Source organism: Rhinolophus sinicus, linkage group LG11 (genome assembly GCF_036562045.2).
Source record: "Rhinolophus sinicus isolate RSC01 linkage group LG11, ASM3656204v1, whole genome shotgun sequence".
Taxonomy (NCBI): domain Eukaryota; kingdom Metazoa; phylum Chordata; class Mammalia; order Chiroptera; family Rhinolophidae; genus Rhinolophus; species Rhinolophus sinicus.
Genome location: NC_133760.1, coordinates 75457901 through 75481912, shown reverse-complemented (window position 1 = coordinate 75481912; position 24012 = coordinate 75457901). Strand labels below are relative to the sequence as shown.

Genomic DNA, 24012 nt, shown 5'->3' with positions numbered 1-24012 from the left:
AATGTGGTTTTTCTGAAAAGCTTGAGCAGTTCTTAGTGGTTAATTTGACTCATGTTTACTAATTGATTGATTGATAGGTTGATTGATTTATTTATAGAGATCAGAGAGCTGGGAAGATCAATGAAAGACTTGTGATCACCTCAGAAATGATTGAAAATATCCAGTCTGTTAAGGCGTACTGCTGGGAGGAAGCAATGGAAAAAATGATTGAGAACCTAAGACAGTAAGTCATTGAGATAATTTCAGTATCGTTAGTCAGTTAACGTTTAATATTTTAAAAATGAGTCACAGTGGATGTCCAGCTCATATTTGAAGTTTCTGACAATCAAACAATTGTATTAAGTTATGTCAATATTCATACGTTAATGGCATAAAGTAATTTTCATAGTTGACCGTGTTTTATTTTACACTATAAGGGTATTTATACCTAATGAAAAAATCACTTATATATGTTTATAGCTGCTTATGGTAATATGCTTATTTGACTAAAATAATTATCATGATGCTGAAGGCTGATTGAAACCTTAAATAGAACTCCTGGATTGATACATATACAATTCTGAGTCAAATCAGTGATTCTCTATTATTATATTTTCCTTAATCGACATGTTATACCTCCTGAAAAATAAAAATAAAAAAACACAAATAACCCTCCTCTATTGGTTAAAATATGTTTGTTCTTCCTTAACTTAAGAATAATAACACAGGGTAATATCTATAAATTGGGTTTCTATAAACCCTCCACTTGAGAAGTGAGTTCAAGTAATGAAACCCCTGCCTGACATAGAGTCAAGACTTGGCACCTATCTCTAGTCTTATTTCACCTCAGATAACCTTTCTTTCACTGCTTTGTAAAGATGATAGCCAGCAAAAAAGTATAGCACAGACTGAGATATGATTACTAAGATAATTTGAGCAAAATATAAACTAGGGCATTTCTGTAGCTACGACACCATTTTTCTTTAGTCAAGTTCCATGTTCTACAAACTGCAATCAAAAAAAGTTTCTTGGAGACTCAGTGGGGACAGATATACTGTTAGAGGGCAAATCATTCAGGACGGATAACACATGAGAGTTTCACAGGGAAAAATATACTGAAGAGAAGAGTACCTTTTGGATGGTGTGCCTATGGGTTATCAGGAATTCAGGCTGCTGATTCCAGTAGACAGTGATGGTAACTGAGCTGCAGGTGTGTGATTGGAACAACAAAAGAAAGGCTGAAATGTTAAGTCCTTTGCCATGTAAATAGAAAGAGTATTTATTTCCCAAACATTATTGCTCACCTGCTTTTATTATGCCTTTCAATACAAATCCAGGAAAGGAATTATATTTTCTTTCCAGAAACATCCTTAAAGATCTTGGGGAATTGTTTAGTGGAGGTTGTTTTTCTCATTAGCAAGTGTTTTCTGTCATTCTTGTCCCCTTGGTCCGTCATATGGCTCTAAGTATAGGCATTGCCAGAGTGATGAGGAGATTATCAGAGGATCCAGTTTCCTCAGTCTCCAAGGTAAACTCCTTGTCAGGTTGTTATTCCGCCTGCTGACTTTTCTTGACTTTATTTTTTCTCTCTTCCTCAAAAAAAAGGAAATCCATTTGTCCTACTCTATTCCTGGTTGACCAATTCTGATAGCAAATGTTTGGTGGTAACTTGTATTATCCAATTCCTTAATCTGGCATGAAATGGTTGCCTGAAAAGGCTGGAAAGTGCTGCCATAAATATGGGAAAGCAAGAATTGCTTCTGCTCAAAAGAGCAAATATATTGTTCTTGAAGAGGTAGGGTGCACTTCAAAGGGCTTGTTACCTCGGCCGGGGCTGCGCAAATGGCTGTGCAAAGCTCCCTGATAACCTACTCTTTTATGGCTCTTTGGTCATAAAGTCATTTTCAATTTTTTTATAAGAAACTGGTAAAATATTTTTATGACTCATAAGGTGTTAGTGATTTTATTATGGAGAGTACTGCTTTCTTGGTGATTCTTATACGTGTTCTTGAATCCATTATTCTTTTCTTGGAGTGCCACACCTTCCATTTTCCTCAACCGTTTCTAATACATTTCAACAACAATTTTGACAAATTTATTAACATTTTTGTAAACAGTGTTTTCTAGCCTTTTCTTAACTTCAACATAGCCAATATTAGTCTTTTGCTGGAAGATTCAAAACACACCTAATAAGGTCTAAGTGCCAGGCCCTCTGCTATGCTGTCTTTTATCTTGGCAACACCTCCACAAGGAAGATGTTGGTTTCCCTTCTATGGATGTGGATTCTGTAGGATCAGAGGGAAGAGTAACTTGCTTAAGATGGCAGGGCTATAAGTGGCACAGCCAGTGAAACCCCAGAGAGATCCCCAAATCACAGTTAGTCCTCAGTGCCAAATCATTGATGTTAACTAAGAGATAGACTGTGAATCAATCTAGGTTGGGCACGTTGAACTCCACTTTCTTCATTAGAGTGCTCAAGATTACTTTTTTCAGATTTAATAAAAAAAGATTTCCTCTGAATTCTACCACTTGAGAATGAGAACTTTTCTGAGTTATACCCTTATATGGAAACAGCATCCGAATGTCAGGCCAAGCACAGCTGTTGCTCCCCACCACCAGGACCCCCCCCCCCCATTTGTCTGTGTCACTGCTGCTCTTCCCCTTTCAAGAGCTGAACAGGAGGGTCAGTTTTTATGGCCCTGGAAGAATGGAATGGAGGTAGAAGGCAGCATTGTCCTCTGCTCTCACCAACCTCTGCACTCCCTGTTTTCTGCCTATTGGAGCATTTAAACCTCTTCTGTATTTGTTTAAAAAACTAGTTCACATTTGCAGTTCAGACTGGAAGATTGGAAGTGTAAGACAATTGCAAATTATTATACTAAAACGAGAGAGACACAGAGGATGCAGTATCTATGCTCATATTTTTTCAAGAACCACCTGCAACAGAATACTTGGGTATTTTTGTTGTTTTTGGAAGCCTGCTGCAGACTCACTCAATCAGTATCTCTGAAAGCTGGGCCTGAGATTCTGCATTTTAACAAGTTTTTCAGGTGATTTTTACTTATGCTGAGGTTTGAGAACCACTCCTCTGTGGCTCATTTGTTATTTTCCGTGTTCCCCAAAGCCAAACTAGGGTGTTAAGAAGCCATTAGGGAATCACAGAATTGTCTTTCCCTTTATAAATCTTGCAACTTTGTCCTCATTTCACACTTAATCACTTAAAACACCAACCAGCAAACAAAACATTATCAGTCTCACTAATCTTATTAATTAATAATGAAGTGATCAATGCCTAAAAATAATGTAATAATAATTGAGCTTATTAATTATAGTTTAAAAATAATATTTACAGGTATTATGTGCAAGACACTGGTACATTGATTATTATTCTTCTTTCAGATAAGGGAACTGAGGCCCAGTGAGGTTAAATAACTTGCCCAAGATCACAAAGCCTTGAGAGCCTGTGTTCAGATTTTACATTGCAAGATGCCCCTTATTTGAAAAATAACTAAGCATCCAAAATCTTATTCTTATTTTTTATAGAACAGAACTGAAACTGACCCGGAAGGCAGCCTATGTGAGATACTTCAACAGCTCAGCGTTCTTCTTCTCAGGGTTCTTTGTGGTGTTTTTATCTGTGCTTCCCTATGCACTGATCAAAGGAATCATCCTCCGAAAAATATTCACAACCATCTCGTTCTGCATCGTTATGCGCATGGCAGTCACTCGGCAATTTCCCTGGGCTGTACAAACGTGGTATGACTCTCTTGGAGCAATAAATAAAATACAGGTAATGTACCCTAAGGGGGCATCATCCACAATAATTTTAGAACAGTTTAGAATTTTTCTAGTGGACAAACTGGCTAGAAATTACATCTTGGTCTTGGGCCTATTTGATGCACAGGATTTCCTCTCTTGATGTCTATATGTAGTCTAACAAGCCCTTGTAATGAAAGTGAGTGAAATAAAATGAAGACCTGTGAGCTGCTCTTAAGAAGTTGCAGAAAATGTTGTTTCTGTATTCTGATAATTTTATTCAAGTAATCAATCCATAGATCAGTTTTAGTGAACTTGGCAAATGTGTACAAAGATGATGACAGACTCACCGGGAAGTTCAGAAACTTTCCCCCACCACTGAGAAGGTTCACCTTGTTTTCCGAGTGGTTCCCTGGCCAGTATGATGAATGAGAATGGCATTTTATGCCACGTTAATTATCTACAGTGCTGATGTAGCTGGTAGCTTGAAGAAAAGTTCTAAAGTCCTCAGGTGATGAGACTCAATTTATGCAAAGCTAATTGAATCACTACTGTGAACTTGTGTGCTTATAATTTTTATAATTTATATGCAGATTGTGGGGACAGAGCCCCAGAGAGCAGTTTCCAGGCTCTCGGGCTCACACAGAAAGGTGCTGGCTCAGGTAGTAGATGGTCGTCAGTTGTGACTAGTTGGCCATTGGCTGTTTCCAGTTAGCCATTGGCCACTGATATAACTGCCGTGGCTAAGCTAGCAAAGGGTGGTGTAGTGGCGTGGTGGAGTGTGGATTGCAGATTGCAGAGACGTGGATTGCAGCTAGCAAGTGAGGTTGGTTGGCAGAGACAAGTGGATGGCAGGTTGCGGATCATGTGGCTCCTGCTTCCTGTGTCTCCAACCCACCCGCCAGCGAGAATATAGTGGTATGACTCCCCTAGCTATGGCTCCATGGGTGTTCCTTTTTGGCCTCACCATGACACCCTGCATGCTTAGGTGGGGAGCGGGACTAGAGACCTCACATTATACCCCGCATGACACAGATCAAAATGTTTTATTACACTTTTTTGATAACATTTAAATATTTGACCCTGCAAATAAATCACTGTGACATAAATAAAAATGATGGTGAAGGGTGAGTCACTTTTAAGTGGTTCTGCCATTGTTTAATCTAGGCCGGAGTTTGCAAATGGTGGCCCAGGGATCTAATTTTGACCCCTAGACTTCTTTTATTTGACCTTCACATTTAAAGAACATTTGAATTAGTTGCCAGCATTTACAAATTGACAGATGTCACATGTGCAACAAATTATGTTTTCAATCCCATTTGAAGGGTTGGAATATATAGTAAACTGGGTCTTCTTCCCTCTCAAGCTGTGGCAGCCCCCCCCATCAGACAGCCTGCCCCCTTCATTCATCACAGTCTCTACTCAGCCACCTTCCTTAATTTCATCATCTGAAAGTGTGTGAGTTTGAGATCCCCAATTTAGACAAATAGGTGTGTGTATCTCAGAACCATAGCAGGTCTCGTACTAATCTTATTTCTTCTGTTAACCCATCACAGTTCTGTGTATTTGGGGGTGAGAAAAAGAGAGAGAGAGAAAGAGAGAGAGAAAGAAAGAGAGAGAGAGAGAGAGAGAGAGAGAGAGAGAGAGAGAGCATACAGACCCAAAATGAGAGCGTCACAGAGACAAAGAGAAACACTGAACAGGAACACAGAGACAGAGAAACACATCTTGAAAACAAAATTGGGAGAAAAAGAGAGAAAGCAAAATAGAGATGGCAAGAGAGAGAAGAGCAGAAAAGGAAAAGGCGGGAAATGAGGCAAGGATCAGTCTATTTTCATTACTTTCTATAGTGAAGACTTCAGGACACATGAAATTAATTCTTCTTTATGCTCTCACCTTCCCGCAGAACACTGTGAATCAGAGTTTCGAATAGGACCCTACTTTTAGAAACAAGGTTTGATGCCTTAAAATCAGTTATATCAGATCTTCATGACTTCACTTAACTCAGAGAAGTGATGCTAATGATGCCTCTAATAAGGGGGGTGCTGTAAAGAAGACGTTAGTTTTCTCTCTGTCCTAATTGTGAACTGAGGCACATTGGTGGGTAATTCAAAGGTGCTTTATACAATCATCAGTAAGGTTAGCATGGAATAGTACAAGGAAGAATCAGTGGTACGTTGAAAATCTGACATGTAAAAACAGTTTTGTATAATATCACATGTTTGAAGAGTACATTTTAAATACGATGAATCCTGGTGCTTGGCAAATTAATTTTAGAAGCTTATAAAATTACTTTATTAAGAAATAATTTCTAACATAATTCTTAAAATCGAAATGCAAGATACAGCATTATTAGAGTTTAAAATAGGTGCAGTGATACATTAATGCTATTCTCATTCTACAACATGTTTTTGCTCTTTTTATGAACAGGAATTCTTACAAAAGCAAGAGCATAAGACGTTGGAATATAACTTAACAACCACAGAGGTAGTGATGGAGAATGTAACAGCCTTCTGGGAGGAGGTCAGAATTATTTTTTAATTATTTGCTCTAAATACTTAGGAATTTTCTTTGTGAATCTGGTTGTACTAATGGACAACAAAGTTAGAATGATGTTAGAACTGATAGAACTGGAAGGTGACCGACTCCACGTATAGGTAAAGAAGTGGAGGCCCAGCAGTATTAAAGACAGTATAGAAGCCTCTTCACTTTTTGTCTAAGTCATATAACTTGTTTCACATAACAGATTAGGAAGTAGTACAAACCTCGTGGTTTGGGATCCATTTAGATCTGTGTTTGAATCCTGGGTCTGCCGTTTACTCTCTGTGTAATCTAGATCAAGCTATTGAACTTTGTGCAGCCTCTGGTACTCCATCTGTAAAATGGGAATATTACTATTTACGTTGCAAATTTGTTGTGAGATTGACTGAGATAATTTATGTGAAGTGTTCAACAGAGTACCATGCACAAAATAGTTCCTCAATAAACTCTACCTTCTCTGATCTCAAGTTCCAGTCCAGTGTGCTTTATATATACTAGTCAACATAAAGATGTATGAGAGGTCTACCAGTGTGTGGTTTTCTATGATTTTTACTTATTTTCATTCACTAGTTAAAAATTATCGTATTTCTCAGTCAGAAAATATATTATCAATGACTTTAGCCTCTAAGGAAACAATATTTGATTATTGAGAACACCTGTTGAGTTCCTGTTTCCTTATCACTTATATCTGTTGAGTAAAGGTAGTTATGAAACCAGTGTCCTATTTCTACATATTGCACAATATCTTAAATTGGTTTTATTTATATTAAGTAACTTGATCACCAGGGCTTCACTTTACTTCATTTTTTTAAGATACAGGTAAGAGAATAATTCTTTGTCTGCCTAGGAAAATTGTTTGTGGCAAAGTGTGTGCATCAGATTGATTTTCACTTCTTTGCTTTTAGGAATTTCAATTGCCTTTCCAGGCACGAAGGCAGAATATGTTTGACGTTTTCACTCCTATTTTCAGACAACTGTGTTCCTGCTCTGATCCCAAAGTCCTCCATTTCCCTCTCCCCCCATCTAATATTATAAGCAGCGTGCTGGAGCCCTTACGTGCCAGGCACTAGGGGAAGCACTTTGTATGTGCTGTCTCAATTCTCATGACATTATGACTTACATAATATTAATGTTTCCATTTCACTGATAGAGAAACGGAGGCTTAGAAAGCTTAAGGGACCTGGCTCAGCTCACACAACTGGCAAGGGCTGAAGCCTGATTTGGGACCCAAATGTCACATCTACAACCCTTTCCCTCCTGTCTAGCTGCATCCTCACCCTCCAGGCTTTGACTGTCACCTGTCAAACTCCGGGCACTCCCTGATGACACTCAGGATGGTGGTGCTTGTTAACCCTCTGCCGTTGTGTCTGAGGCTTCAGCATTCACATGAGCAGCCCTTCCAATGCCATCCTTAGAACTTGCACCTCACGGGACTTCCTCAGAAGTTTCCTCTTAGTCACATCCTGAGCTTTGTGGGCACCCAGGCGTGCTCTACTTTGGTGATTATGTCACACTGAAACCTCTTTCTCAGCCCAGAATTTCTTAACTTTCCAGCTTAGTCTCTTAATCCCATCTTTACTGCTGCTCAATTTCATCAAGATTTCTGATCTCTTTAATTCTACCATTTGGACCCCTCTGGGTTTAACCTCCTCTTATTCCAAGACCAATCATTTCAGTTCTTCTCCCAGCAGCATTCTCATCTCCATTTTCCTTGTGCTAAATCCTTTTCTAAAAGCATTCACTTTATCAGCTTTGGCTATAATTATAATTTTCAAATATTTTGGATTATGTGCTCTAGAAATATGGGCCATAATTATGTGCTGTAATGTATGGATCATGGACTATATAATTATGTGCTGTAATGTATGGATCATGGACTATATAATTATGTGCTATAATGTATGGATTATGGGCTATGTGCTTTTCAAATTAATTGTACATAAAATAAATAGCTATTGAAAATATCTGAAAAACCTACTTTTTTTTTTTTTTTTTTTTTTTTTTTACAGGGGGTTGGGGAGTTATTTGAGAATGCAAAGCAAAACAATAACAATGGAAACATTTCCAGTGGTGATAACCGCCTCTTCTTCAGTAATTTCGCAATTCTTAGTACTCCTGTGCTGAAAGGTATCAATTTCAAGGTAGAAAGAGGACAGTTGTTGGCTGTTGCTGGATCTACTGGAGCAGGCAAGGTAGTCTCTTTTATTCCTCATCATTATGATCTTAATTTGGCATGCATTTCTCCTTTCTTTTTCAAGTATGTTTGTAGTGTGAAAAGGTATTTTGGAGAAATTCTTACATTGGTATTAGGAGAATGATTAGATATAGTGTTTCTTATAATATAAATTATTCCACTGATAATGTCCTCTAGCCTTTTATTTCTTCACACTATTTCCAGTGAATCTTTCTACATCTTTAAGTTTTGCACAGCACTCAACATACTGTCTTGCACATTCAATCATTTTATTCAATCATTTTGTCATTCTATCATTTTGTTGAATCAATGAACTGTCCATTTTTAACAGTCTGTGGCATAGGCATTTTTTATCAGAACTGTTCCAGGAAAATCATGGCTTAGATTTTACCTCAGTCACCACATAAGCAAAGGTCCCCATTTTGTTGACATTAGAATTTTGGAGAGTGGACTAGGATTTGCTGATGATTTATTGTGAGGAAAAATTTTGAGTGGGGTAGTTTTTTGAAGGAAATACATAGGAATGTTAATTTATTCTGTGCTGGTCAGTCACCCTGCCCTCCCCTCCCACCCTAACTTATTATAAACTAGGAATATTAGGAGATACATCTGACAAAAATTAACAGATTAGAGAGCAAAAACAGCCAACAGTTCAAACCTCATTGTCAGGAAAAGAGAAGACTTTATAGTGATCTTAAGGATATGAGCTATCATTCAGATAATGAGAAAACACTTGTTCTCTTTGGGGAATGAATTTAAAGGGCGTGAAGGAATTAAATCAGAGCTACAAATTTATTTAATTGAACATCTTTGGGAAATTGGTGGTTTTTTGTTTTGTTTTTGTTCTTTGTTGTAATCTACATTGGGTCTTCCATTTATGAAATGTCCTCCACTTATTTTAATTAAGCAATATTGGTATAAGAGGCGGCACCACTGGATACCTTGGACCAAAGGCTGACTTGCAGCATCTACCCCAGTGTGTGGAGATTTTCAGTTCTTCTGTCATCCCTACCACAACTGAAGCAGTTCTGTGGCCTTCCAGGCAACTCCTTTCACCACACAGTCTCTGTCACCCACCCTCACAGAACTTAATTGTTAGACCTCATATATGCATATGAATAAATATATAATTTATATATTTATATATCTATCACAATTTTGGTATTTTGAGAGAGATGAACTTAAATGAAAACATCAATGACTATTATATATATATATATATATATATGTAAAAATATTGATACTTTGTAGACTATTTTATTTTAGAAGTCAGCAAAAGCAGGAGCTAATACCTTATTCTACACATCTAGTGCTCAGTTAGTATAAGATCAAGCTAAAATTTAGTACCACTTAGGAAAATCTTAACTGAAAATCTTGGCAGAGGGTGGAACAAAGTCTTAAAGTGGGACTGTGCCAGTTTGGTTCAAAGAACAACAAGGACTTCAGTGAAGTTGGCCCAGAGTGAGCCAGGGAGGGTAGAGCTGTCAGAGAAATAAAGGAGGACCAGATCATTATCTGGGGCCTTGTAAAAGTGCCCTCAGGGCCTTACAAAGGTTCTTGTAAAGAGTTTGGCTTTTATTCTGAGGAGGTGAGAAGCCATTGGAGGGCTTTGAGCAGAGAAGTAACAAGATCTGGCTTCCATTTTGACAGGGCTCCTGTGAGAATAAATTGTGGGATACACGTGCAGAGCAGGGATCTGAGTCCAAAGGGCTTTGTGCTGATCCAGGCAAGAGATGGTGTTGGCTTAATCCTGGGAGTAATGGAAGTAGGAGGCAGATGCAGGTCATGTTTTCAAGGAAGACACAACAGAACTAGATAGGTTGAACGTGGCACATAAGAAAAATGGAAGAGTCAAGGATGAGCCCAAGGTTTTTGGACTGAGTAACTAGAAGGATGAGGGTCCCATTTACTGAGAATATTATGGGACAAACGGGTTTTGGCTGGAGATGGATTTTGGAATGTTAAGTTTAAAATGCCTATTTGACATCCAAGTAGAGATGTTATTTGGATATGTAAGTCTGGTTTCTAGCAGTGTAAAGACATGGGGCTAAATGAGAGTCCAAAGGAGAGACTGTTGATAAGCGAAAGGGGCCAAGGTATAAGCCCAAGGGCATTCCAACTTTTAGAGGTTGGAGTGGTGTTTCTGTGGTTATATTTATCATAATTACTTTATGTTACATCTTTGTTCTTCTGTTTCTTTACTTTACCAGCAGTGTACCCAGAATAGGAAGTGCTTAATAATTTTTGAATAGAATGAATTAATATAGAATCTTTTAAAATCAGAATAGATACCTCTACTTAGGATACCAGTTGGAGGCAAGTGCATCCTGACAGTGATTTGATCAAATGATTTAACTTAATAAAAACGGTTTTATTTCTAGACTTCACTTCTGATGATGATTATGGGAGAACTGGAGCCTTCAGAGGGCAAAATCAAGCACAGTGGGAGAATTTCCTTCTGCTCTCAGTTTTCATGGATTATGCCTGGCACCATTAAAGAAAACATCATCTTTGGTGTTTCCTATGATGAGTATAGATATAGGAGTGTCATCAAAGCATGCCAACTAGAAGAGGTAAGTAATTATATGAAAACTTTATGGTTATGCAGATGAGACCTTCAAACTACTCACATTATATATTTAGCTCCCTATTTAATCAGTCAGTCTACATATATTAATCAGTGTTCCATTATGGATAAACTACTGTGAGTAAATCAATTAAGAAAATATATGACCCCTGCTTTAAGAAACTTGCAGAAACATAAAGAAGGTATAATTTATTTTCAAAGTGATGGACTTGTTTAGTTAGAATAAAAACTCCATGAGATGGTAAGAATTTTGTTCACTCATTAGTGAAACAAATGTCCTCACATGACCTTTATATGGCATACATTTTTTAAAAGATACTTCAAAATTACATAAGAGGATTTTGATAATCTTACTCATACCATAGCCTAATGGAACAAGCATTGATCTGCCAGTAGAGAATCAAAGATAAAACTGTGATTATATCTTATCCTTTGGCCTGGAACATATAACTATATAACTTTTAGTGACTGTAATTGTCTGGAACAGAGACAAAATTGGAGATGATGTTGTTCACTCATTTCATAACAATATTGGGGTATCGGCTATTTATCTGGAAATACATAAAGTATTTCCAGTGAAGCCAGTATGTGGATCTTGTGCTATTTGATACATAAAGTATATGATGGGGTGTTTAATAATTATTGATATAAATATAAGGCAGGGAATATATCATGAGGTTTATCAGCAGTATTGCCAACATAGTAATCTTGATTCAAAATCACTATTTTTGATAGATGACATTTGATATTAGTGGATTCTTTTCAATCACATTTAATGAGAAACATTACAGTGGGAATAAAATGAAACTTAAAATACAGTATGTGGAAAATAGAAAATGGCTACTTGTTCAATAGATAAAAACTACAATTTTTACGAAAGAGGGCTAATGCTTGTATAAATGGCTCTCTATGTATATCTTAACTCACTCAATGGTAGTTTTCCAAAGTTCCATTCTCTTATTTTCCATATACCCTGAAATCCTAATGAAAATAAAAGCTATCCTGAAAAAATATTGGATTTACCTTGAAGAAGATAATCTTCATTCCTCAAAAGCCCTTCTTCCAGGAATAGTATTTCACAATCTGGAGGTTGGAACACTGAGTAGATTTGTAATAAAAAAAAATCTGAGTGTTTCTAGAGAACACTGATATTTGTCTAGGAGGTGCTAGGATGTAGGTGTGATAGTGCCTTGCAAGATAAATCATGGGCTTTCTTTATGTATTAGCGGAAAGATGTCGGAAGGTTTCTAGTAGTCTTATTTTTGCTTTGAATATACCATTTCCCATAGAAATAATACTATAAATGGTGGTTTGATTCCCCCACGTAAATCTATAAAAGTATATTTAACCCAAATGTGACATAGTTGTGTTACTAATAATAAATTCAGAGCTAGAGGTCCCTCATCATGGAACGAGCATTTTACTAACTTCTGAGTGGTGTGCTAGGGTCTGGGAATGCCAAATTGAGTAAGACATGATCCATTTTCTAAAGGGTTCATGGTATAGTGAACTGTGTTTTAATGAATTATTGTATGGTATGTGAATTATATCTCGATAAAGCTGTTAAAATAATGAAGGAAAGGTGATAAGAGGAACATATTATTCCTTTGTTTTTCTGATTCCATGGCCAGCCTTAAAATTATTTCTAAAGTGTATAATTCAGAGTGTTTAAGTTTATTCACAGGATTGTACAACATTACCACATCAGCTCCTTTAAAAGAAACCCCCTTAGCCATCAATTTTTATTCCCTCATTCCTAAGTCACTCACCCAGCCTTAAGCAATCTACTGTCTCTAAAAATTTTCCTATTCTGGATATTTCACGTAAGTGTAATCATAGAATACATGGTCTTTTGTGCCTAAATAATCTTTTAAACAAGAAAAAGGCAAGGAGTCTTCATTTTGAAAACATTTATTTAGACTTGCTGTATTTTATGAAAATATGAATAAGATTCATATACTTCAGAGGTTCATGGAGCAGTAGGAGGTAGAAACTTATCAATACAGAATGTAATAGTGCTCTAAAAGGAAAAGAAAGAGGCATTTCTATAAGAGTAAGAGTTGGAAGCATGAGAATCAACAGGGTCTGTCTAATATAAGGAATCATTTCCAGAGGAGGTGAAACACTAATGTCCTCTGATGGAATGATTCACTATGGAATTCCACTAGTGACAAGAGTGAAACTTATGGCCTTGTAGGAATTGTTTGATTAAGAATATTGGACCTGCCAATAAAGTAGAAAGTTAGGTTGATGTGAAGAAGTGGGAGATTGATGAGTAAATAATCATTGGATTGTTCAGAAAAAAGTAAATGAGATAAATGTAAGGCGCCTAATACAGCAACTGGTACAAATTAGCTGTTCAGTAACTGTTAGCTTGTTTCTACTTCTTTTTGGGGTAATTCCACTAGAGAGCATGATGTAAGAGAAATGTGCCTGAGAGTCAGATCTTGTCACTGAGTGGCTACTATGGAAACAAGGTGGAGGTTGGTGTAAGTAAGAAGGAGAACTGTGAAGCCAAAAAATCATGAAAAATCATCGTTATTAATGTTGATGGTGACAAAGAAGTTATAAAAGAAAACTATAAAAGTGGTCATCTATGAATATGGTAGCTGGTCTTCATGACCCAGTCAACAAAAGTTGGAGTATTCTGTGGAAGAAAACAGGTGGCATAAGACCCTGAGTATTTGACGTATAGGCAGATTGGGTCCATGCTCCAGAAATGGCAGTGGGGTTGGGAGGTGAATCCAGTTCCTATGTCCATCCCTTTCAGACCCCCAAACATTACTTAAATGACTACCATATGCTGGACACTGTTCACTGTGGTGAGAGCAAGGTGGGTGCAAAATGAAAACTTTATTATCCCTTCACTCAAAGAACTTATAGGCTGGTTGGGGTAAAACATACATAAAGAGACTATTTTAATATAATATAGCAAGTGTTGGGACAGAGGTGCTCTGAGGGCATCATGGAAGTTGAGATGAGGGCTTTTAGCTATCCTAGAGACTTCAGGGAGCCCTTCTCTAAAAATGGACATCTTGGAGGATGAATAAAAATGAAAGAGGTGTTCTGGACAGAGGAAAATGGATGAGTGGAAAATGAAACCACTCGGTTAGCACACAGAACCACAGCATCTTGAGAGAACCAGAGTGTAACTAGGGGATAGTGAGTAGGGAGGAATGAAGGTGGAGGGCCATGTCTTGGGAGCCTTTGTATACCAGTCTTAGGGATTTAGTCTTGGAGAGTTTTAATCAGGGAAATGATGCAATCAGCTTTGCATTTTATTTTATTATTTTTTATTTATTTTTATTGGGGAATATTGGGGAACAGTGTGTTTCTCCAGGGCCCATCTGCTCCAAGTCGTTGTCCTTCAATCTAGTTGTGGAGGGTGCAGCTCAGCTCCAAGTCCAGTCACTGTTTTCAATCTTTAGTTGCAGGGGGCGCAGCCCACCATCCCATGTGGGAATCAAACAGCAACCTTGTTGTTGAGAGTTCTTGCTCTAACCGACTGAGCCATCCAGCCACCTCTCTGGCAGCTCAGCGGCTGCTCATTGTCTTCAATCTAGTTGTGGAGGGCGCAGGTCACTGGCCCATGTGGGAATCGAATAGCAACCCTTTTGTTCAGAGCTCATGCTCTAACTGACTGAACCATCCAGCCGCCCCAGCTTTGCATTTTAGATATATCAGTTTGGTTATGATATGAGAATCAGAATTAAGGTAGACACGATTTGAAACTTTGTGGGATCACAGAAAGAACATAGATTTTGAAATCTGACAGAACTGGGTTACTAAAGAAAGTACTTAACCTTGATGAATACTGAGTTTTATCCTCTGCAAAATGGGGAGAATATTACCTACTTTGTTAGGGTTTTCTGTATATTTCTGTCACATAGAAAGTACTTAATAAATACAACAGCTGTCGTCATCATCATCACATTATTATTATTATTGCTGTTATTAGCAATAGTAGTAGTAGTAGCACTATTTTGCTGCTCTACTAAAAGGATGGAGAGTTTTCTAAATAGGAAGTATTTTAGTCACCCAGATAATGGTCATGATGGACAAGAAGAGACAAAAATTAAGCTGAGGAATTCTGAGACTATAAGGAATGTCATATATATGTACTTAATATTTACATTTATAAGGCAGGGCATCAGGAAAAATGGGCCTTCAGGGAAGAGTGAGTTTTTTTCCTCAAGAAATTAGAAGAGAAGAGAAATTGATTTAGAAATGAGGACTCCTTGTACAGCAGGAATTGGAGGTGCTATGGCTTTAGGAAGGGAGGACGTAGAGGTGAATTACATAGAACTGTGATGTCCCATTGAGGCAGGTGGAGCAGAGGTCTCACTAACGAAGTGCTAGTGGAGGACGCCCTTAGGAGGGTTTTAGGAAAAATTGTTAATAACGGTGACCTCCATTTCGCTTTTTAATATATAATTCACTCTTCCTCTTTGCCTTAAACTATCAAATAAAACAATTAGCTTTTCACTTCCAACAATCCATGAATCCCTGCTCTTTTCTGTCCTGCTGATTTTTGCAACTGATTTAGGCCTTCCTCCTCATCTGCTGATAAGTGAAGACATCCAGCACCTTCCAAATTCCTTGTGCTTTACATGTATATGCTGTTCTCTTTGCTGAACGTTTCCTATATGTTGTTATCTATTAAATTACATGGCACATTCCTTGAGAACAGCAATTCTAAAAAACATTATTTTGGTACATTCCATCTAGCACACTGATATGCAAAACGGTAAATTCTTATTGGATGACTGTTTCAGAAATATTTTGAAGCAGGCATGTCAGTTGCAGGAATTTTGCTCTGAAGACATTTTCTCTGAGCCGTGCAGTCTAAGAGTTTGAGGAGACAATTACATGACACACATTACTGTTGGAGTGATCCGAGTAATTACGTGTGCCCGATCACGTTAACAGTCAAAACTTGCTCCTATTTTCAGTGACTTTAGAGTTTCCAGTGTTTTGTGTTTTTTTTTTGGGGGGGGGGGAGCTTGTTGTTAAACAAGTGTTCGCACATTTGAAAAAGGCCAGTGAGAACCTTTTAAAACGAAAGCTTTAATTTTTGTGTGTGGAGGAGTTCTGAGCATAAGGGCATGAAATACATGCGGAATTCTTGACAGTGAAGCCACTGGAGCCAGGAAAGAATCCCTCATATTCTTTCTGTGGCCTCTGCTATCAAATACTAGCATTCATGATTCAATTGCATTTTCGTTTTGACTGCCAAAGTTGCTCTGTTTCTTCACGTGCTACATCTAGATGTGGAACTGGAGATGAGAATGCATTATTTTCTTCCACATTTTTGTGTGTTCGTCCAGCTGTCATATCTACAGTATCTGTGTATGTAGTGATGCTTGGCGTCATAGGAGGAGGCAGGTAGGTGTAAATTTGCTTGGCTAGGAGAAAGCACGCACAACATAGTTTACATAGTTTTCTGATTTCAGTTTGTTGAAAACTATTCACTCAGTGGGGCAGCTTAAAGACTTTATCACAGGGAAGGGCATGGAGAGTTTTGTGCTGATAGAATAACTGGTAATGTGCAGACACAAGTGAGCAAATCATGTTCAGATTCTTCACCTCAGTCCTCTTGTAGGAATATTTTCATGTCTTGCTTATATATCCTACTTTCAACCATCTAGATTATAGTAGAATAGATTTCTAGGCGAATTGGTAATTATTTTTTAAATATATTTTTTATTCCTGTGCCCATTAACTTATCCTCCCATTTTTTTCTTTGCATACACCCAAATTACCCTTAGAGTCCTCCTAAATATTTGTAATTTCTGTAACTAGCACAGAGACTTTGCTAGCTTAAAAAGAGAAATCAATATAATTGGGCCCCGTTCATTGACTTCCGTATCTCTTAAGGAGATTATAATCATATTTCGTTATTGAAAGAGTGACAGATTTCACTGTTCTCTTGCCTTTTTTATCCCCAGAATACCACCTCTTTGGCACTTTAACAATACTGTATCCTAGCACACAGGCTCCCCACAGCTGACAGCAAGAGGATTCTAGGCAGGCCAGTGTTTGGGGAACCAGTAACTGTACTGTCTTTATTTAGTGACTCACTCTCTTGTAAAGTACCTGGGTTTGGAGAAGTAATTGGCTTTTATAATAGTGCATTGTGGAAGGTGGGGTGGGGGGTGTGAGAGAGGTCAGGAGCTTAGGATGTGTAATTGGTTTCCACAAAGTGGTTGAGATCCTTTTGTAACCACAAAATAGTTACATTAAGTAAGTGTGTCATGACTGCTGTTATATATGCATTGTAGCAAAACTATTTACTGTGTAAGTTGAAAAATTGAGATCTCTTTGTGTTGCCTATTTCACCATTGCTTTCATATTTAAGTCACTAGAAAAAAAATGGGAGGGAAGTTGGCAAGAAGTTACTAAAAGAAAAAAGAAAAATTTGGGAGGGAAATTGGCAAGAAGTATGAAAATCTTGGGAGGGAAGTAAGCAAAGAAATGAGTTAACGACTGTTCTGGAAAATAAATTCCATCATGCAGATACCATAAGACTAATTAATTTAAATTTGACCTCTGGATTTCCAGATCTGGCCAGAACTAACCTGCACTGAACAGAGGCTTAACCTTTGGATGGCCAATCCACCACTGTAGGAGAATTCAGGAATGTATAGTTGGGAGATCTGTAAATAAAAAGGTGCTATAAGAATTAACATTTGCATTCACTAGTAACCAAGACATGGACATCTAAAACAGATATTTGAAATACATTGAAGTATGTCCCCTACACCAGAATGAACCACACTAAGTGACTGTACCTTTAACCACCTGTAATTTTCTATTGATAGGTAATTAAACAACTTTGAAAGCACTGCCATTTGTTTACTGTAATATAAAGCAAGCACCTTTGTTTTATAAAACTATTGAACCAGAATCAAACATAGCATTTCCTGAACAAAACTGTTATTTCACTTTATTTGAGCCCTGGAACTTAAAAATAAATAATAGCTAACATCTATTGAGAGAACACATGTCATCTCTGTGTACTGAGTACTTTGTGGACATTGGTATGTTGAATTCTCACTTTCTGGTTCTCTACTGACAACTTTGCCTAGAGTTTGCTGTCAAAGTGAAAATGTACTGAATTCTAAAATTATGAACTAAGTTGTAGGAATTAAGATTACAGTTCTGGAACTGATTATCAGTTTAACAAGTGAGAGTTCTTGCATTTCTAAAACCAAAATGGCCCTATGACTGTCCAGCTTAGTTTTGGGCAAATCAAAGAACAGTAATTTAATTGGAATGGTCAAGGACTCAGCTATCTCATGAACAAATAATGAAACTAAGATATTTAAGCTAGGCCTTCATATTAAAAAAAGCAAAATCATTAGGTTTTCCAAAGGTGAAATCCATGCTGTATCATTACATACGTGCCTGATGTTTCATTCATCTTGAAGAACTGGGATTCTGGACCCAGCACTCTGGGAAGTTTCCATTTTGTAATGATGGCTAATTTAACTAGATCAAGAGAAGACCTTACACTTATATTTTAATAGAACCTTAATCCTTTAATAGAACCTTAGAACTTAGGAATGTTCATAGAGACCTTCGTAGGAAGGGAAAGTTGGTTTTGCTCAAAATACTGAGCATAAGAGTTCTCTAGACAAAAGAACCCTTGAAATGGCAATTGTATTATTATTAATACACCGCAGAACCAAGTCTACAATACCTAAGTTTTATTCAGAAGGCTTAGTTACCCTTGATTCAAATTTCATAAATTTAAAAATTGATTTCAACAGCTATTTGTTGAGTTTGTGTTATGGACACAGCACTACGTGAGACAATGTGTGCTGTCTGCAAGCATAACAAGGGTCTTTGGTCTGCAATGAATTTTTGACTTACAGATACTTTTGGGTAAAAGGTATATGAATATGTTCATTTAATAAATATTTGTGAGTGCAAACATGGAACTAGGGAATGTGCCAAACTTTGGGAATTATTGATAAACAAGACAAAATCCCTGTCTTCAAGGAACTTTCATTATAGTGGAGAACAAGTAAATACCAGTGCAGTTTGGTAAGTTCTATGATTTTGGTTAATATGAGAAGTGGCACTTAATTGGTCTTAGAAGGTCAGGCAAGGTATCCCTGGAGGAAGTGACATCTAAGGGGAGAGATGATGGATAAGTAGGAGTCATGTGAGTGAAGAACAGGGAGAACATTCCAGAAAGAGAACAGAATGTACAAGGTCTGGAGCCAAGAAAGAACATTACATATTCGAGGAGCTACATTCAGTTCCATGTGGCTAGGGTGGAGAATGAAATGAGCCTGGAGTCAAGAGAGAGCATTGTACTTTGGGGGGAGCTCGAAAGCAATGCAGCAAGTCTGGGGTCTGAAGGAAGGGGATCTGGTGAGAGCTGAACCGGGAGAGGACAGTCAGATCGTGGTTTCTGTCCAGCAGTTTTTACAAAAATTGCCCAAAGATGCAGCAAGGCGGAAGTGCTCCACTTCACTTTCATGTTTCATGGAGCTGGTGCAATCCCTTCTCATGCAGCACTCTAGCTGCAGAGGAGTAGGGGAAACATGAGCTAAGTGGGAACACAGGAAAGCACCTGGGAGGAGAGCAAATGGATACACAGTTGCGTCTCTTTATTGGGGAAGTGCCATAATCAAAACTATGTCTTAGGTGGGCTCATCTAGAGTAATATGCAAACAGGAAGGGGATAAGGGAGATGCTGTGGTTAGAATTTTATGAAATATTGTTATTCACATTTTAAAGAGTAAGAGGTGAAAGTTTAAGAGACTTCTTTAAGATCACATGTCTCACAATTGATGGGCCCAGCAATAGAATCCAAATCTTCTGACTCCATATATTTTTATGCTAAACACTATTAGAACTGTTGCCTATTAGAAAAGAACCTCTATCTTACACTCTAATGACTTATCCATTAAACACTGCTGACTTTAAATTAGAACTTCAGGCTAGTTATTCTTTCTGTGATTGTAACAGTATTATTAACCATCATATTATAAATCTGCTATTCGTACAGGAGAACATAAAGATAACAAAGGCTTTTGAACTAATGGCATTGAGAAGTCCATGACTTAGTTTTGAAAAGAATTTGCAGGATGTTTATTTTCATGTAAATGATATATCAAGCTGCCACAACCCTAAATAAGTGTATCTTAAGGAAGCCAGCTATACTAACACACAACATTTAAATAAGTCAGGAAATTCCTTCCCAGATCTTGTCCCAAATTAGCTTTTCCTTTTTCTTTCCTCTTGGGGGCATGATCCCTCCCTCCTCCTCCTCCTCTTCCTCCTCCCCCTCCTTTTCCTCGTCCTCCTCCTCCTGGTCCTCCTCCTCCTCCTCCTGGTCCTCCTCCTCCTCCTCCTGGTCCTCCTCCTCCTCTTCCTCCTCCTCCTCCTCCTCCTTCTACTCCTCCTCCTCCTCCTCCTCCTCTTCCTCCTCCTGCTCCTCCTCCTCCTCCTCCTCCTCCTCCTCTTCCTCCTTCTCCTCCTCCTCCTCCTCCTCCTCCTCCTCCTCCTCCTCCTCCTCCTCCTCCTCCTTCTCCTCCTCCTCCTCCTCCTCTCCTCCTCCTCCTTCTCCTCCTCCTCCTCCTCCTTCTCCTCCTCCTCCTCTTCTTCCTCCTCCTCCTCCTCCTTCTCCTCCTCCTCCTCCTCCTCCTCCTCCTCCTCCTCCTCCTTCTCTTCCTCCTCCTCCTCCTCCTCCTCCTCTTCCTCCTCCTCCTCCTCCTCCTCCTCCTCCTCCTCCTTCTCCTCCTCCTCCTTCTCCTCCTCCTCCTCCTCCTCCTCCTCCTCTTCCTCCTCCTCCTCCTCCTCCTCCTCCTCCTCCTCCTCCTCCTCCTCCTCCTCCTCCTCCTCCTCCTCCTCCTCCTCCTCCTCCTCCTCCTCCTTCTCCTCCTCCTCCTCCTCCTCCTTCTCTTCCTCCTCCTGCTCCTCCTCCTGCTCCTCCTCCTGCTCCTCCTCCTGCTCCTCCTCCCCCAAAGTGATATCCCACCTCCCCCGATCTACTACCCCTCTGACATGGTATACAGCTGTTACCATTCCACTGACTCTATTCCTTATGCTGTACTCCACACCCTGTGACTATATCTATATTAACTTATAGTTGACATTCATTATTATTCAGTTTCAGCTTCATAAAGTGCAGTGGTCAGGCACCCACAAGATTGCCACGGAGATATGAAAGACAGTTTGGGGAATATAATCAATAATGTTGTAAAGATTTTATAGGGTATCCAATGGGCACTTGTTTTATTAGGGAGACCACTTCATGGACAGTGTAGATACCTGACCACTGCAATCTCTTCTTGCTTCATAACTTCAAATTTAAAATACGGAAGCCCAAGGTGGTGGGAAGTCAGTACAGGGGAGGAAGCCTGCTCAGGGCAAGTTGAACAGTAGGTGTTCCAAAGTCAGCTCTTGAGAGAATAAGGATCGTGGTAGGATTACTGAGAGGTAATAGGAGAGTGAGCACAGAAGCCCCTGGCAGGAGATGGAGTTCCTAAGGCCCTGGAAGATAAGTGAGAAAATCCAGAGTAGGCTCAACTGCAAGATAACAGTGTGTGCCAGTGAGTACTGAGAATGCAGTGCTTTTCCATGGACTGGATTTCTCCCAGCATCTTGGGTGGGTAGACCTAGAAGAGATAGTTAAAGAATTAGCACCTTCCCAAATGCCAATTTCTAGACCAACTGAGTTAAAATCATCTAGTGAGCTTTTAAAGGCCTGTTTCAGAGAATTTGAAAATGGAGTCCAGAAATCTATAGTTGAATGAGATTCATGTAGAGCCAGAACAAGATAAATAGAGTCTTTATTTGTTTCAAGTTTCTTTTTTGACATCCTTGGGAACATTTACCCAAAGATGCCTTACATTACTGTATTTTGCAGCACTTCCTTTAAAAATGTTATTTTCAAATTCAAATATAGACCTACAACATACAGAAATAAACACTAAAGAGGAATAGGGATATTAACAGAATTACATACATATGCACAAATTTATACATAAAACCTCGTGTGTGTGTATATATAAATATATATAAATATTAAACAATAGTTTAACATTGGTGTCAAAAAAGATTGGAACATTCATTATGATAGTGCTTTTTGTACTTTTGTTGGGTCTAATAAAATAATAAGGGAATTTAAGTTTTCTGCTATAAATTTGATCAGTACCAAAGCTCAGTGAAGGAAGAGCTTTTACTTTTCAAGTTGACAATACGTTCTCACTTCTTATACTTTCTAGCAAGGAATAATCTTTAACTAATATTTCTATGTGTAGCTGTTTGTAATCAAGTTTGACTTATGTTAACGAATTACCTAATAAGTTCCTAATAAACAGAACTCCAATTTTTAATTTATGAATTCCTTCATGTATCTTTCCTGCTGTAGCAATTAACCTCTTGATATATATAGCACAGAGGTACACAGCACTTTCAAGATAACATATCCACATTTACAATTGCTATATGCAAAAATGGTTAATTCGTTCTTTTTCTCTTTCCACTACCCTCTTGATTTTCTCATATATTCTCTTTCGTTTTCTCTCTTCTCCCTACCCTTTCCCTCTGTTCCCCTAACACTTCTTTTCTCCGCCCTCCTTCTTGCCCATTTTCCTTGTGCATAAAGCACGGTACTGTTTAGTAATTATTAAACATTAATAACAATGGCACTAATTGTCCAATGATCTACTGTTAAAGACAGGCTTTATTGAATTGCATGACCTCTAAAGTTCATGTTGCCTCAGCCCATGCTTCTCACCCTCCTTCTTACCACAAGCAGCTATATTGTCAAGGTTGTCCTAAGGAGTGATAAGGCAGCCATAAAACAAGGCTGACGGTATGTTGCTATCTACAAAGTCACAGGAAGCACAAATGTGCTCAGCAAATATTGCACAAACCACAGGACCATTAAATGTAATACTCCGCCCTTTCTTTAAAGTTCTCTCTCTCTCTCTCTCTCTCTCTCTCTCTCTCTCTCTCTCAATATAATAACACCCTGTATCATTCATTTGTTGTATGTTCAGGTCTGACTTACTGAGCTTATATTAGCAATTTCTCTTTAATGATCCCTGATTTGTCCAGCTCAGTTGAATAACATTAGTGTGATAAAGTTAGAAGCCTTTTAAAAAATAAAATGGTAAACATTTGTGTGAAAAGTACAGACATCACATGGGTGTATTATATACTTCTTAATAATAAAGTTAATCTTTATTGTACACTTATTATAACATTACTTTGACCTTCTCTAGTACTCCTTATCTAAGTATTTTCAAGTGCTTTACAATCTCAAATAGACCTAATGTATTGTATGCACAGAATCCTTTGAAGTTAACGTTTGCCTTTCTGACAGCATGTTGTAAAGGAAGTTAGCCAAAGAACAAGGCTCTATTTGAGTAGGTGGAATAGTCACTGGTTAAAAGGCAGATTCCTGAGCTCTGCCCTAATTCTTCTGAATAAGAATAGTACAGCATTTTTTAACACCCCTCTCCCCATGTGATTCTGAAATAATTGGTTCAGGGACTACACTTTGAGAACCAATGATCCAGACACTTGATTTTATCTGTAGATAAAATATGCTGAGAAAAATTATTAAAAATTGAAATGACATTGTAGGATGGTTTCAACGAAAGGTATTTTAGGGTCTCCTTCAACAAGAAAACTAATTGATCACAATTTTTATAAGATAATGTTTGATTTATTTTAAGACAGGTTTTTTTTTATTGAGGTATAGTTGACATGTAACATCGTTTCAGGTGCACAATTGAGTAATTTGTATTCATATCCACTGCAAAATGATCACCATAATAAAACTTGGGTTTTTTTAGAAAACAATCTCAATAATTAATTTTTATATAAGAAATAAATTCATGCGTAGCATCTTAATTCCATTGAATGATTTCCTCCAACAATTTTTATGGATAACTCCAAGGGAACTCCAGAGAAGCTGCCGTGTGAG

At 38.1% G+C, this 24012-nt stretch overlaps 1 protein-coding gene across 2 annotated transcripts in view; it reads left to right on the top strand.

Moving 5' to 3' along the window:
• The window catches only part of CFTR (CF transmembrane conductance regulator), a 159221-nt gene that overhangs the window by 49503 nt on the left and 85706 nt on the right, over positions 1-24012 (top strand). For both annotated transcript variants that reach the window (XM_019743194.2, XM_019743195.2), the window contains exons 7-11: positions 98-223; positions 3523-3769; positions 6166-6258; positions 8286-8468; positions 10852-11043. In XM_019743194.2, the coding sequence (XP_019598753.2) occupies positions 98-223; positions 3523-3769; positions 6166-6258; positions 8286-8468; positions 10852-11043 (841 nt within the window). The remainder of the gene's footprint in view (positions 1-97; positions 224-3522; positions 3770-6165; positions 6259-8285; positions 8469-10851; positions 11044-24012) is intronic.